Source organism: Arvicola amphibius, chromosome 8 (assembly GCF_903992535.2).
Source record: "Arvicola amphibius chromosome 8, mArvAmp1.2, whole genome shotgun sequence".
Classification (NCBI taxonomy): Eukaryota; Metazoa; Chordata; class Mammalia; order Rodentia; family Cricetidae; genus Arvicola; species Arvicola amphibius.
This window is the reverse complement of record NC_052054.1, coordinates 45,659,818-45,676,236: the sequence shown is the minus strand read 5'-3', so window position 1 is coordinate 45,676,236 and position 16,419 is coordinate 45,659,818. Positions and strand designations below refer to the sequence as shown.

Below are 16,419 nucleotides of genomic sequence, written 5' to 3'. Positions count from 1 at the left end.
AATTTTTTCCCCACAGTATGTACCTTTCCCAGAGGGTCACAAGAGCTGGGTATGGAGGTTCCTTAAAAAACTAAAACCAAGGGGTTAGAGAGATAAGTCAGCCGTTAAAAGCACTGGCTCCTCTTCCAGAAGTCTTGAGTTCAATTCCCGGCAACCACATGGTAGCTCACAACCATCTATAATGGGATCTGATGCCCTCTTCTGGTGCAAAGGTGTACAAGCAAATAGAGTACTCATGTAAAATAAATAAATCTTTAAAAAAAAAAAAACTAAAAACTAAACTACCGTAAGACCCAGTTATACCTCTTCTAGGCATGAGACCAAAGGACTTTTACCCACACATCAGAGATACCTGCATGTCCACATTTACTCCAATATATGGGGTCATACTAAACATCCATCACAGATGAACAGGTACAGGATAAACTTTGGGCATTTGCAGGAGAATAGAACCAGAGATCAACATGTTAAGGAAGAAAAGCCAAACCCGGGAAAATAAACATCACATTTTTCTCTCATGTGCAGAGCCTAGATTAATATAATATCTGGGTGTGGTGCAGTGCATGTCTCTAACACCAGAGCTAAGGGAGCTGGGGGCAGAAGGATTGTGCCAAATAAGGTTTGCTTAGGATACCGTTGTGAGATTGAGGGAAGCCCGGGCTACATAACAAGAGCTTAAAGATAACAGCAGCAAAGCAGAAAGGGTTGGGCTGCTCGGTTTTTATGTAGCACACTGGGGTGATCTGGGAGAGGGAGGGCCTCAGTTAAAGAAGTGCCTCTGTCCATGTCTGGGGTAATTTCTCGGTTGATGATTGGTGTGGGAGTGCCCAGTGTATTGGGTGGTGCTACCCCTGGTGGTCCTTTGCTGTGTAAGAAAGCAGGTTGAGCCAGCCGGTAAGCAGCATTCCTTTATTTCCTCCACTTTGAGTTCTTGCCTGCAGGTTTCTGTCTCGAGTTCCTGTCCTGGCTTCCCTCTGTGATGGAGTGTAATCTAAGAGTTATGAGATGAAGTAAACCTGTTCCCCTTCCAGATGCTTTTGGCCGCCATGTTTGTCACACTAATAGAAAACACACGAGGACAGGTGGCTCTTCAGGTTGGGGAAGCCATGGAGAATTTGGAGTCGGGGTGAGGGGATTCAATGCAATCAAAGTCATGTTGTGGACATGTGGGGATGCCATAGTTAAAGGCATTTTGTACGATTAACCCATACTATTTATATATTAGGAGCGGTTATGCCTCCGAGTCTGGCCTTTGTCACCCATCTCCTCTCATTTATGGCGGTTTCTAGGTTGGCTTATCCATAAGACACTGCTGAAAATGATAGCGGGAAGCTGGCAGGATGGGTCCGTGCTCGGCTCCAGTATCTAACGAAACAACTCATGTGCCTGTTTGTCTGTTTCATTTCAGTGGCTCCCTGTCGGAAAAGCGCTTTCTGTTTACCTCCACAGGTAAGGGTCGTTACTGCTTGACAGCCTTCTGAGGGAATTTAGTCCTGCAAAGCCCCCTGTTATGTAGCTCGAGAACTTTCTATTGTTTTCTTTGTTTCCTTCGGTGGTGCTGGGTCTGATCTTTGCTAGGCATGTGACCTACATCAGGGTAGAGATTAAAGAATCAGGAGTTGAAGATCCTCCTCAGGTTTGTAGTCAGCCTAGACTATACGACACCCAGCCTAAAAATACAGAGTAGTAATCATGTATATATGTAAACATGTATGTGCCCACACATAGTAATAAGCAGTAAGTTTGTATATGTACACAGACACAGTAATAAGCAGTAGCATGCTATACTATACATTTCTCATTTAACTCTGAATTATGAGTGTTTTCAAAATTACTGTATATGTATATGCCATTGATTAACCATTCTTTTCCACAATATTTACATTGTTAGATTTTTCTGCAGTTTTACTCTTATGAATGATAGCAGTGGGGTTTACCTGTATTTTTTTTAACCTCTTGTTCATGAACTATACATTGCTACGTTGGTTGTTGGTCTTTTTGAGACAGGGTCTCATTATGTAACCTTAGGTGGCCTGGAATGAGATTTGTAGGCTGGCCTTGAACTCAGAGATCTGCGCCTTTGCCTCTCTGGTGCTGGGATCAAAGGCATGCCCCACCATGCCTGCCTGACATTTTTACTTCCGATTGTCCTTTAGTTTCTTCCCAAGGATCACAGAGAAAGGTGCAGAGTCATAGCCTCCATTTGTTTACTGTGATAGCCAGGGATCTGGGGCAGGAGCTCCTCTTCATTTGAGGCACAGCAAGAGTGGTAGAGAAACCGGGGTTTTCAGTTGCAGAGTAAGATGCTGCTTGAGGACATCAGACTGCATTTCTTCTTCAGCCACACCTCTGACAATGAGAGCCTTGGGGAGCCAACCCAGGCGAGGTAGCAGTTATCTGTCGCCTTCCCTGAGCTGTGGGTACTGAGGGAGAGAGCTTTGCTGCCAACTCTGCATGCAGCTCCCTCCCTTCAGCTGCCTCGTCCTGATTTGGGAATTTAGCCTAAAGCCTGCAAGAAGCTCCAAGTCAAAGTGAAGCCTTGGAGTGTGGAAAGCTGCCCTTTTCAAGTGGAGGAACAATTTTATTTTTCTAGACTTGGCTCAGAGTTTACATCATCCCCTTTAACTTTGTAATGCCATAAAGGCCAAGCATTTTTCCCTATGTGCAAAGCAGTTTTGTGTATTGAGTTTTATCTATCTATCTATCTATCTATCTATCTATCTATCTATCTATCTATCTATCTATCTATCTATCTATCTATCTATCATCTATTTATCTGAGGCAGGGTTCCTGTGTGTGTCTTTGACTGGCCTGAAACTCAACATAGATCCTCTCCTGCCTCTGCCTCTTGAGTGCTGGGATTAAAGTTGTCCACCACTGCACCCAGCTCTGAAACAGTTTCAGATTCTGAGTTTTGCTTATGGGTGACTGGTGTTGTAACGAAGTGACTTTCTCCTCTAGGAATGAATATTACAACCGTGGTTATCCCGTCAGTGGCCTTCATTACCCTCCTCCTGGCTGGAATGGGCGTCTTTGCAGTCTTCAGAAGGTATGTGAATTTGCAGTTTCATTTTTTTTTCTCTCATTATATACGTACAGTTTATTAGCTGACTTTTCTCATCACTTTGACAAAAGTAACTTTCAAAAGGGAGGGTTTGTTTTGGCTCACAGTTCAAGGATGCACAGTCTGCTGTGCTGGGGAAGGCACTGCAGCAGGAGTGTGAAGTAGCTGGTGACATTGCATCTATGGTCAGGAGTCAAAGAGATGGATGCTGCCGGCTGACTCTTTTTTTTTTTTAATCTGAGACCCCAGCCCATGGAATGGTACCATCTCCAATTAGGGTGGATCTTCCTATGTCAGTTTAACCTTTCTAGGCTCCTAGACACCCTCATAGACAAACCCAGAGGTGTTTTTCCATGGTGTGTCTATATTCCATCAGGTTGATAATCCTAACACATTCGCAAACCCCAAATGTTTGTGCCTCTGATAAATGTGTGTTAAAGAAGCAGTGTGACTTCTTTAGAGATGAAAGGTTAGTTTATATTTTAAATTAAGTTGGGTCCAGATGTTGGCATAGAAATACCCAGCACTACTTTCTAAGCGGTTCTCATCACACAGAAACCTTTGATAAAGGCTTCCCAATGAGCGCTGCTAAGGTCAACATCTGGGAGCTGACATAATCCTTTTGAAGTCTCCCCTTTTCCCCGACCCATGGAGACTGTGTTAGGAAGAGGATCTGGAGCCTGGGTTCAGCTCCCAACCATGTCACCAAACAACCCAGCATAGAACAGAGACCTTCACCGTGACGGGTACCATAACCCTTATACACCATTTTTATTATTATAATACATGTTAAAAGTTGGATTTAAGCAAAAGTAGAAAATATTCTCAAGTTCTCTTTTTACATTTTAAACAGCATCAGAACTCATAAATATGAACATTAGTATGGGAGAATACTGAATCATTAGTATATAACTAATACTATTAATTGTTTTCAAAGGCACCTATAGTTTGTACTTTATGGAAAATAGTATATAAAGGTGATCATTACAAATTACTTAAGGATTTTATTAGTTTCCTAGGCCATTGAGAAAATCAGATAATAATATATTGCATTCTAGTACACAAAATAAAATTAGTATCAGTGAAAATATTTTGGCCTTCATTATAAGATATATTTACATATGATCATATATATATATATATATTTAATGACTTTGTAAGCATATGACAGTTTCTAGATCATTCAGTCCTCAGAAAAGCCTAAGAGGTAAGTACTATTCTGATATTCATATTATATGAAGAGACAAGGTGGACAAGTTGACTTCCAAATATTTAGGAGGACTTTTTGTCTTAATAGGAGGAAGAAAAAAGGAAATCCGTATGTATCAGCCGAGGCTCAGAAAACAGGTTGGTTTAAAACTCCATCTGCATTTGATTCTGTCTTTAAGGAAAGGGGCAAGGTCTATCAATGCACTTGTAGGATTGGTAATATAGCTTAGTGGTAGAGCGCTTGCCTAGCATGTGCAAGGTCATGGCTTCAGTACCCAGTAAGCCACTTTATCTGTGGTTTGTCTGTGGTGTGGGCGCTATGTTCCAAGACCCAGTGGTTCCTCAAAACTGTAGATAGAACGAAATAATGTATATATAAGGCTTCTACTGCATAGCTCTGGTAAAGTGTAGTTTATATGTTAGACAGTGAGATTAGCAAACAGGTAGATAATAGTGGAAGAGGTCAGCCATAATATAGTGAAATCGGATGACCAGTGTCACCATTTTGCTTTGGCGCATCATAAAGTAAAGTGACCAAAGGAGAGGGGTTTAGTTCCTTTCCCTGTTGCTGTGATAAAATACTCGGAAAAAAGCAACTTAAGAGCCGGTCATGGTGGCACATGCTTTTATTCCCAGCACTTGGGAGGCAGAGGCAGGCGGATCTCTGTGAGTTTGAGGCTGCCTGGTCTACAAAGCCAGGACTACAGAGAAACCCGCTCCAAAAAAAAAAAAAAAAAAAAAAAAAAACAGAAAGCATCTTGAAGAGACAGCAGGAGCTTGAAGCAAACCGGTTACATTGTATCCACGATGGGAAAACACAGAGAGATGTAATGCAATGCAAACTGCTGCCCAGTCCCGTGATCTGACTCCCCCCCGCCCCCCTTTTCATTTACAATTCAGGGTCCCAGGCAAAAAATGGCCCCATCATGCTGGGTGGGTATTCCCACCTCAGTTAATACAATCAAGATAATCCCCCTTCTAGATACCCATTTTCCAGGTGAATCTAGATTCTGTCAAGTTGACCATCACAGGAGGGTAGCATAGAGAGAGCGGATACATCAGACAGGAGGGTGGTTCGTACTCCAGGCAGTGCTGGGCAAGATTTCATTATTCTCCTAAGAACAGCGTGCCATTTAAGATATGAATTACTTCTAGAATTCTTTCATTTAATACTTTTGGTCTGTGGTTCCTTTGTTTTTGGAAAATAGACAGTAGCTAAGATGAAACTACTATTTGGGTTTTTTTTTAAGGTTAGTTTTATAACTTTGAATTAGCAAAGCTACATGAAGAATTTTATTGTGTGTAGTCTGTGTTTTATTTCAGCGTGTTTGTGCCATGTTAGCATATTTAGCATGTGTCCCATCCCACTTAAACTCTTTATTTGTGTATGGGAAATTAGATTACCATACTGTCTGTCACCAAGGAGGAGTGACAGCAGTCCTGTCAGTCAACTGAGCATGTGCTGGCCAGAGCTCTTGATCCCTGAACCCACGTAACGGTAGAAGAGACCTGACTCCAAAAAGTTGGCCTCTGAGCTCGACACGTACCAGGACATGGGCAGGCACACTCACACACATTATATACAGCGTCCAATAACAATCAGGACAATTAAAAAATAACATGCATGAAGCATTTTCAGACCGCTTTGCACAACTGAGGATTCAACTATGGTAGACAAGAGCTCTACCATTGAGCTACAACACTAGTCGTTCCCCCCCCCCCACCCCCTTTCATTTCTTATTTTAGAGAGGGTCTCACTAGGTTTCCAGTCTGAAACTTACTTTGTAGCTCAGGCAGGCCTTGAACTTTTTTCCCCCTTCCTCCCTGAGCCTCCTGAGTATCTTAAGATTCTAGGACTGTACAAACAGACCTGACGTCTTCCAGTATTTCTTAGACCACAGCTGACTCACTGCTGGGTCTGCTGTCTGTGTCTTCCCTTGGTGGTTTTCTGTGTCCCTGAGATAATGTCTCAATGTAGCCCAGGCTTACCTTGAACTCACTATTAATTCTGGGCTGGTCTGGAGCTCCCAGCAATCCTTCTGCTGTGACATCCTTGGTGCTGGGATTACGGGTAGATAACACACCACTGACCTGTGCCCTAAGAATTCTCCAGAACAAACACATGATCCTTGCTTGATCCATTCCCGGAAAATACAGCGGAGGCCCGAAGATGCTGGAAAGAGGTCAAGTCTAAACAACTGCTGTGTTGCCCCTCGGGGTGTGAGTCTTAAGTGGGTGATGGAAATCTGGGCCCAGATGGTTCCAGAGCTTGGAGGCTACGCCCACTTTTTAAAAGTTAGTTATTTTATGTGTATGGGTATTTTGCCTGCCTGAATGTATGTCAGTGTACTATGTCCGTGCCTGGGTCCCACGGCGTCCAGGAGAGGATGCTGAATTCTCTGAGTCTAGAGTTCCAAATGGCTGTGAGCTGCCACGTGTGTGCTAGCAATCGAAATGCAGTCCTGGAAGAGCAGCCTGTGCTCTTAACCACACAGTCCACAGGTACATTTAACACCAGCCACAGGAGCTGGGCATGGCGGGGCACACCTTTAATCCCAGCACTCAGGAGCCAGAAACAGGCAGATCTCTGTGAGTTCAAACCTGGTCTACATAATGAGTTTCAAGACAGCCAGGGCTATGTAAAGAGGCCCTAGTTCAAGAAAATAAACAAAGGCCTCAGTGGGCAATATGCATATTGATGGGTTTGTGTTATCACACTGACCGAAGGGTTGATCCACATCCTGCAAGAGACTGACTTCTGTCTGACACACGGAGGAAGGCATAGTGTGTGAATTAGATGCCTGATGCATTGTTTCCTATTCTCTTTATTTCAGGCTGTTGGAAGCAGATTAAATATCCCTTTGCTAGGCATCAGTCGACTGAATTTACCATCAGCTATGACAATGAGAAGGAGATGACACAGAAGCTGGATCTTATCACTAGTGATATGGCAGGTAAGTGTCATCCGCAGGAACTGTGCTCTTCGGAGGTTCTGCTGCGGGAGATGGGGAATGGAACAGCACTAAGGGCTAAGATCCCTTGTTACAGCATTCTGCGCTCTGCAGAGTTTCAAGCTAACACTAAGCTATTGGTTGATCGTTCCTTCAGCTGAGTTGGGTACACCTGCAGGGCACATAATGGCACAAATGGTCAGAGGCCCACAGCACTGCTAGTCTCTGGAAGCTAATCTATATTCGCCAGCCAGCTTTTTATTAAAGACCTGGGAAAGAGGGTCAAAAAAGGCTAACTGAATGATGACTTAATGCGTCTGCTGCTGAGCAGAGGAAGCTGCGTTAAGGGCTCTGTCTGTCAGAACAGCTCAGTGTCTCTGAGGGAGCATCACTATGTCCTGTCTTCCAATTTTATCTCTGGATTGTTAATCTTCTTCAGCTTGCCCCCAAAGGTCCCTCAGGCTGCTAGTGTGTGGGTTCTGAGTGAGACCCCACATCTAAGGTCTCACACATTGAGCCCCTATGATCTGACAGATCATAGCACATGGTAGGAACAGCTTCAAGTCCTAACTCTACTGCTGATTGCTGTGTGAGTGGAGAAAGTCACTTGGTTTCCCTCTGCTTTTTTCCTGTTGTAATGTGAAATGATAGTCCTATCTCAATTCTGAAAAGACGAGTTATTTCACTGTCTTAGAAGACTCTTGGCCAAAAAAATAAAAGAAGCTGGTAGTGGTGATGCATGCTTTTAACCCCAGCACTCAGGAGGCAGAGGCAAGTAGATCTCTGTGAGTTCAAGCCAGCCTGGTCTACAGAGATAGTTCCAGGACAGCCAGGGCTGTTACAGAGAAACCCTGTCTTTAAAAACCAATAGGGCTCTTTCATTATCCAGATGCCTATCACTAAGCACAGACTTATTGCTTATTTCCTACTTCCATTAACCCAAGTCCTTTAATTCTCTTGCTACACCAAACTGTCTTCATGGTTGTTCCTTCTCTTCTGTATTAGTCAGGGTTCCCTAGAGTAAAAGAATCTATAGAATGTGTGTGTGTGTGGCGGCGGGGGGGGGGGGGGGGGGGGAGGACTTGTTAGAATGGCTTACTGACTGTGGTCCACCTACTCCAACAATGGCCATCTACCAATGGAAAGCCCAAGAATACAGTAATTGTCCAGTCCATGAAGGTGGCTGTCTCAGCTGACCCATCAGTATATCCAAAATCCCAAAGAAGTAGGGTCTAATGCCAGAGAGGGAATGGACTTGCTAGCAAGAACAAGCAGGCAAAGGGCCAAGTTTCCTTCTTCCATCTCCTTTATATACTGATTATAGGTGGATCTTCCCACTTTAAAGATCCAGATTAGAAGTGGGTCTTTACACTTCAAATGATTTAATTTAATCAAGAGGGGGAAAAAAAGTCCCTCACAGGGATTCACCTCAAGTAAATAAGTAAAAGTCACCCCTAAACTGGACATGAAGTTGCACACCTATAAGCCCAGCACACCAGAGGGTGAGTCAAGAGGATCACAAGTTCAAGTCTAGGTGGGGTTACAGAACAAGACCCTGTCTATAAATGTGTAAGTAAATGCCTCTTCTTTACAGAACATTTCCCCCAACCAAATGTCTCCTGTCTTCTATGGTTGGTGGCCCTTTGTGGCTCCCTGAAACAGGCAGTACTATGGTGGTTTAAGCCCCAGCTGTAGCATCTGACTTGCATTTCATATTTCCCATGGAGCCTGAGACACCTTAGTCACACAGTGAAGATTTGCGTGGAAGGGAAAGTTTGCTCTGCGACTCTCTCACTCACCCTCATGTCTGCAGGTGCACTAATGATGTGCTCCTTTGCTTTCAGATTATCAGCAGCCTCTCATGATTGGCACCGGAACAGTCACGAGAAAGGGCTCTACCTTCCGGCCCATGGACACAGACACTGAGGAGGCCAAGGTGAGCACTGAGGCCAGTGGCCACTATGACTGTCCTCAACGCCTGGGCCGCCATGAGTACGCATTGCCCTTGACGCACTCTGAGCCGGAGTACGCCACGCCCATCGTGGAGCGGCACCTGCTACGAGCCCACACCTTCTCCACGCAGGATGGCTACCGAGTGCCTGGGTTTAGGCCCACTCACAAACACTCCCTTTCCTCCGGAGGGTATCCCCCTGCTGCAGGAGCCACCCAGAGTGAGGGCTATCAGAGGCCAGCAAGCCCCAAGCCTGTGGGTGCCTACGACAAGCCTGCAGCCAGTAGCTTCTTGGACAGCGGAGACCCCGCTCCTCAGTTGAAGATGACTCCTGAGGTGACTGATGGTTATTCAGCACCCAGAAACGGTCTTGCACCCCTCAACCAGATGGCCGTGACTGCTCTTTTGTGAACCCAATGTGAAAGAAACCTGCTGTGGTACTGAGCGAGCTCTGCTGCGAGTCACTGGAGAAGTGCGCGTGCGTGCGTGCATGCGTGCGACTCTTCGGGATCCTAGAGACAACCTCACTTACTGTTTACAGAACTGGGCAGCTGGTTTTGTTCCGACCCTTCCAGCAGAGCCGGTTGGTTTCTGTGTTGTTAGAATAAGGAGACTTCTCCTATTTCTCCAACTGTGATGCTGTGCTGTAACATGTGCAATTTGTACAGTTGTATTTAACATGAGTTAAAGTAACGAAGTTTGTGGTGTTTGTTTTCTACATAGGGACTAAGGTGAAAGCTCAGAATTTGCAGAGATGCGTAGTATATGTGCCTGTTTCTCAGTGTGTTTGGTTATCTGACACTGTTAGGTGGAGGTCTGTTTAAAAAACCCTGTCTGGTTGTGGTTTCATTCTTGATAAACTAAAAGCATTTAAAAAAAAATTCTTTCTCCTGGAAGAAATAAAATTACTTGAAAAGCACACAGGGGCGGGGTGATTGTTAGCTATCATGGCCGTAGAGTTATGCGAGCAAGCACACCACTACAGCACCTGCTGCCTGCTTAGTGAGTGAGGGCAGCTCAGTGGCCTGGGTCTGTGTGGGACCCAGCTGCACCCTGAGGAACCCCATTCTCTAAGGCAAGGGCTTGGCCTTATTTATTAAAGCACAGTGTTCACAAGCAAATATGCCTTTCCAGGGTGCTGAGACCGAAGGCAGCCCACGCTTTCTCTCCACAACTTGTAATGAAGGTAGCCGAGCGATTGTAGCTCAGGGGACTGTCAGGTATTCCTAAACCCCAGCTTACAAATGTAGCTGAGCTCAGAAGGCCTACTTCTCATAGCTTTCCCCAGAAATGGCGTGTGTTGGTGACTTCCATTATCCCTGGAAAACAAGCAGACGTTTGAAATGTGTTCTTAGGGCCGGGCGGTGGTGGCGCACGCCTTTAATCCCAGCACTCGGGAGGCAGAGGCAGGCGGATCTCTGTGAGTTCGAGGCCAGCCTGGTCTACAAGAGCTAGTTCCAGGACAGGCTCTAGAAACTACAGGGAAACCCTGTCTCGAAAAACCAAAAAAAAAAAAAAAAAAAAAAAAAAAAAAAAAAATGTGTTCTTAGGCGTGTGTAAGGAGAGCTTTTCCAGGGGAGAACTGGAAGCTGAACTGGCGGTGTGAAAAGCTGTTTTCTCCTACATATGTGATAATCTGAGAGAGTAGCCCCGATCCCGGCTGGACCTCGTCTTTAGTGTTGTTTTCCCTGAGTTTGCTTTGTGAATTAACTGGGGGAACTGAACCTCTTTTGCCAAAGAGGAAAAAAGTATGTGTTTTGTTTGTTAATAGAAAATATGGACCAAAAAAACAATCCTTAAAAACTGTAACCCTCTTTGTGTGAGTGTTGTTTTCTGTGAATCAGATCTGTGTTAAAATGGGGTGCTGAAAGGTCATGGCAGACTGTTTGGTTAGAGCGGAGGATAAACCATTTACTTTATGGAGTTTACATGATTTTGTGTGTATCCTAATTGTAATAAACTATGGCAAATCAGAGCCCCTGAACTCTCATTGGGCCCCTGCTTGTTGGGCTAGTGAGAGGCTCACCCTGAGCTCAATTCCCATAAGGCACTTTGCAACTTTTTTTTTTAACTTCAGGCTCTTCATAGCCCAGGATGGCTGTCAGCTCTCAGTGTAGCTTTGGATGACCTTGGACTTCTGAATCATGCTGCCTTTGCTGGAATTACAGATGGGCACCGTCACATCTGGTTTTCCTTTTTGTCTTGTTAGAGGCTTTAGCCACACTGTCAAGTTAAATAGAATCCGAGCATCTAGTTCTTGGTGCCCGGTCACCTGGGTGATGATTGCTTTTCCTATTTGTGGAAACTGATTTAAACTGTGCCAGGGACAACTTACGATGTCAAAGGACCATGGTTCAGTCACACTAATATCACTTAGGACACACACTCCATGAAGAGCTGTGAGCATGTTTACACAACAGACGCGTCCCACCCCCACCCCACTCCCAAGCTGACTTGTGTTCCCCTCCAGTCACCTGTCTGTCTGGCTCACTGCATAAATCCTCTACCTTGAAATTCTCTATTTCCATCTTATTTTTAATGTTTTTGTGCAGCTGTATGCCATATTTAACATAGTCTACCCAACCCCCCTTTCTCTTTTCTATCCCCATCCCTTATCCCCCTTGTGACACCAGACATTTTCATTTCTCCTGTTTTACATACACAGGCTTCATTTAACATCAAAATTATGTGACCACATAAAATCTACAGACATCAGTCATGGTAGCGCATGACTGTTTTGTGTTTTGGAGACAAGGTTTCCCCATGTAGCCCTGGCTGTACTGGAACTTGATCTGTAGACCAGTCTGGTGGCACATGCTTTTAATTCCAACACTTGGAAGGCAGAGGCAGGCCTGATCTACAAAGCAAGTTCCAGGTCCACCAGGACCCCATGGGAGCCACAAACAAAACATGCCAATTCCCACCACCCACATGGCAGCTCACAGCCATCTGTAACTCCAGTTCCAGGGGATCTGACAGCCTCATTCAGTCATCCATCCATGCAGGCAAAACACCAATGCATATAAAAATAGATTACTAAAGATTCCTTATTTATCGGAGACTGTCTTAATTTGCTTAATAGCCCATTACATTCACTAAATTCTGTTTGGGAGAGGCAGACTGGACTCCAGAATTGCTTCCCCTTCAGCCAGACTGCCTCATGGATTAAATTCTCTAAACTTGAGCTCACTGAACTGTGAGTGGCATGTCCTCGGCGTACCAGGGCGATGGGAAGAACGGATAGGAAGAGACCTTCGAACAGCTCCTTGTTCAAGGTTTGGGCCCCACCTGGTAGGTCCGATCATTGAGAGATGATCAGATCATCTCATTAGATTCATCCCTTAATGGAATCATAACTGATAACATTAGAAGGGAATGGACACCAGGAGGTGGGCTAAGACTGGAGAAAGGATGTCTCTGTGTGGTTATTTCAGGGGTTAAGGTAGCAGGGAGGGGGATGTATCCCGCTCCTCCTGCTACAGAGGCCCATCTAGCTTGGCTGGAAGGCTTGTCTTCAAACCACATTTCTGGAATACAAAGAACCAGGGCTGGAGAGATGGCTCAGCAGTTAAGAGCACTGATTGCTCTTCCAGAGGATCCCCATTTTAATTCCCAGCACCCATATGGCAGCTCACAACTGTCTGTAACTCCAGTTCCAGGGGACCCAACACCCTCACAGACACACATACATGTGGGCAAAATGCCAATGCATATAAAATAAGTAATTTAAAAACAACATTAACAAAAGAACCATTGCTTTGTGTGCTAGCTTTAAAACTTTACCCAGTACATCAAGCCTGGAAACCCAAGTTCAATCCCCCAAGTCCCACGATGAAAGAGAGAACAGACTACCTGCAGGTTATTCTGCAACCTCCATACATGCACCATGCCTCTTCCTTCACAAAATTATTTCCTAAGCAATCCAATGAAACATTTTAATATATGAACCTATGGAGGTCATTCTCATTTAAACCACCATAGTTATGGATAGCAATCTTTTTGCTGCCTTGTTTTTGAAACAGGCTCTCATTGCATAGCTGGTCTAAACCTCACAAAGAACTGCTTGCCTCTGCCTCCCAAGTTCTGGGATTATTGACCTATGTGACCACGTATGTTTCTTTACCCATTACATTCTTCTCTGCATGTCTTCACTTCTTCTAATGAAAGAAGGGAGTTTGTTTTAAGACAGCACTTCTTCAGTGTGGCCTCAGTGTGTAGAACAGGGTGAGCAAGTGTAACTTTTTTTTAAGATTTATTTATTATATATACACTATTCTGCCCACATGTACACCTGCAGGTCAGAAGAGGGCGCCAGGTCTCATTACAGATGGTTGTGAGCCAGCATGTAGGTGCTGGGAATTGAACTCAGGACCTCTGGAAAAACAGCCTATGCACTTAACCACTGAGCCATCTCTCCAACCCGAGTAGAACGTTCTGATGAGCTCTCCACAGCTAAGCCTGAACTAGCAGGTGAGCACAGAACAATGGGTTTCCTGTGGTCTGAATATTAGCACAAATGACCAGACACGCATAGACAATTCTGATCTCATAGGTGCCATCACGGGAGCATAGAGTTCATTCTGTCATTTATGTCTCTAGGACATTCCTAGTTCTAGGATTACAGATAAGCACTCCATTCTGTCCCATATAGGTCAGGGGGCAGGGAATGCATGATGTAGCTGAGGATGCTCCTGAACCTTGGATCTGCCTCTATTTCATCAACTTACAGTTATCGATCACCATTAAAAAAAAAAAAAAAAAGTAAAACTGTTCCAAACGCAGGCTTCATCAGTCCTTGTACCATTTAGGAAAAATGAAAATAATGTTAATGATATGAAACACTGAGAGCCTTTGATTCATCTGTAGTTCCCATTCTCTCTCCACAGCTTATTAAAGAATGAAGAAAGGAATTTCAATCGTGACACTGGGTAACATTGAGCGACGTAACTTCTCCAAACCTCAATTTATTCATCCTTAGAATGAGTCTAGTTTGTCTAAGGATCCTCAAAAAAGCCATCTATCCCAGTAGTTTAAATGCAGTTTTTGGAATCTTTTGCCCCCTACTGGCACTTTCTCAAATTGCACCTACTTTTCTAAAACAACAATTCCTTTTAGTGTGTATGTACATTTACTCAAGTTTCCTTGATACAGACCATTCACCTATCTTCCTCATTAGAAACTACAGGTCTTTCTTTTATCAAATACAAATATATATATATTTGTATATATTGTATATATATATTGTATATATATATACACACACACACAGTTTTAACTTAAGATTAACTTTAAGATTTAAAGCAAAACCTTGTTCAAATCTTGATCTCTTTTGAAGTTGTATTGTTATGATGGATCTTATAGTTTTTTTGTGGTTATACCAACTTTTGATAACCATACATATTCAAATGTATTACTTTGTGTGTGTGTGATGTGGGCCATGACTTCTGTGTGGCGGTCAGAGAATAACCTTCACGGGTTGAATGTCTTCTTTCATTGTGCTTTCCAGGGACTGAACTCAAGTCATCAAGTTTAAGGCCAATGCTTTTACCCACTGAGCCATCCTGCCCCCTCCCTTTATATATTTTGAGGCTGTTTTAAGTAGGTGTATATACAAGATGTGGTAGTTTGAGTAGGCATGGCCCTCATAGGCTAATACAGTGTGGTGGTTTGAGTAAGACTGGCCCTCACAGGCTAACGTATTTGAATACTTAGTTACATTGGTAGAGCTGTTTGGGAAGGACTAGGAGATGTGTCACTGTTGGGCTTTGAGGATTCAAAAGTTCATTCATTCCCAATTAGCTCTCCTCCTCATGCTTGTTGGTCAATAAATAGCTATTGGATACTGCTCCAGCGTGATGCCCGCCTGCCTGCTACCACACTCTCTGCCATGATGGCATGGACGCTGAAAACTTAAGCCCCAAATAAACTCTTCTGCTAAGTTGCCTTGGTCATGGTGTCTTACCACAGCAACAGGAAAGGAACTAGGTCAGAAACTTAGATTTATTTCACATTTGTGGTAAACTGTAAAAACATTTCTATGCCAGACGTGTTGTCTTAATCTGTTTTTTATTTGGAGGTGACAAAATTATATCCAGTGATTCTCTTTTCCCTCCTGAGTTCTGTGTCCTTGTGGTTAAGTATGTTTCTCATACACATCCTTTTCCAAAGTTAATCAACCCCCCCCACCTCCCTGCAACTAGGATTCTTTCTTATTGGCTACACATTCGCATTTCTTATTCTTTATTGACCACACCCTCTTATCATCCCATCCTTGGAATACTCCACTGGCTCTTGGTAGACTATGCTAATTGTAATATTAGGTAGTGAAGGAAATAGGGTCTCACTCTGCATAGGTTGGGATGTCCTGGGGCTCACTATGTATCCCAGGGTGGCCCAGTGATGGGGTTTACAGGAGTGGGCCACTATGCCAGCTTAATTCTAACACTTCCTGTTGTGTAGTTTTCTCTTACATTGCGTATCTTTGCTAGGCCTTAAAAAATATGGGGTGTTGATATGAGGTTTTAATAGGAAGGGTGGCCTACCTTTACAAGAGGGCCAGTAGTCACCAGCCTAGGGACAGCCATCCAAATGTTTCCAGGTTCAGGTTTCCCCACTCTTTAAGGAAGATGGTCTATGAAAGCACAACTGAATGCCCTTCTTCAGTCCTCTCACTGTTGGAGGCTTCCTCGGAACTTTCCCCTTGGGGGTCTCGCTCTCCTGGTGAGGCACTCACAATCTCTCCTGGTGAGGCGCTGACAATCTCTCCTGGTGAGGCGCTGACAATCTCTCCTGTTGAGGCGCTGACAATCTCTCCTGTTGAGGCGCTGACAATCTCTCCTGTTGAGGCGCTGACAATCTCTCCTGGTGAGGCGCTGACAATCTCTCCTGGTGAGGCGCTGACAATCTGATCACCTCCCCACCGCTCATTTATCAGCAGTTCACCAACATGATCTAGTGGGAACAGTCACTTCCGCTGTCTGACACTATTATAGAAATGTTTCTCTAATGTCCACATTGGTGAATATCCCAGGGAATTCTCCTTGTGGATCTTTCCCTAGTTACTGTCTGAGGAGTCTCCAGGACACACCTCTACTTGACTGACTTGCTAAAGGGTCACAGGACCAAGTACAGGATCAGGAAGAACACAAACAAACCCAGTAGGGAGAAAAGGCCCGTGTGCAGTCCAACCTGCTCCCAACACTGCAGGGCAGTCTCGCACCATTCCTCAAGCACCAAGCGCCAAA

At 44.3% G+C, this 16,419-nt stretch overlaps 1 protein-coding gene across 1 annotated transcript in view; it reads left to right on the top strand.

The window, feature by feature from the left end:
• Window positions 1-9,872, top strand: part of Dcbld1 (discoidin, CUB and LCCL domain containing 1) — an 80,065-nt gene extending 70,193 nt beyond the window's left edge. The window contains exons 7-11 of the mRNA XM_038340255.1: window positions 1,409-1,449; window positions 2,962-3,049; window positions 4,362-4,411; window positions 7,108-7,227; window positions 9,069-9,872. Of these exons, the coding sequence (XP_038196183.1) occupies window positions 1,409-1,449; window positions 2,962-3,049; window positions 4,362-4,411; window positions 7,108-7,227; window positions 9,069-9,586 (817 nt within the window). The 3' untranslated portion in view covers window positions 9,587-9,872. The remainder of the gene's footprint in view (window positions 1-1,408; window positions 1,450-2,961; window positions 3,050-4,361; window positions 4,412-7,107; window positions 7,228-9,068) is intronic.
• Window positions 9,873-16,419: the final 6,547 nt, after the last annotated feature.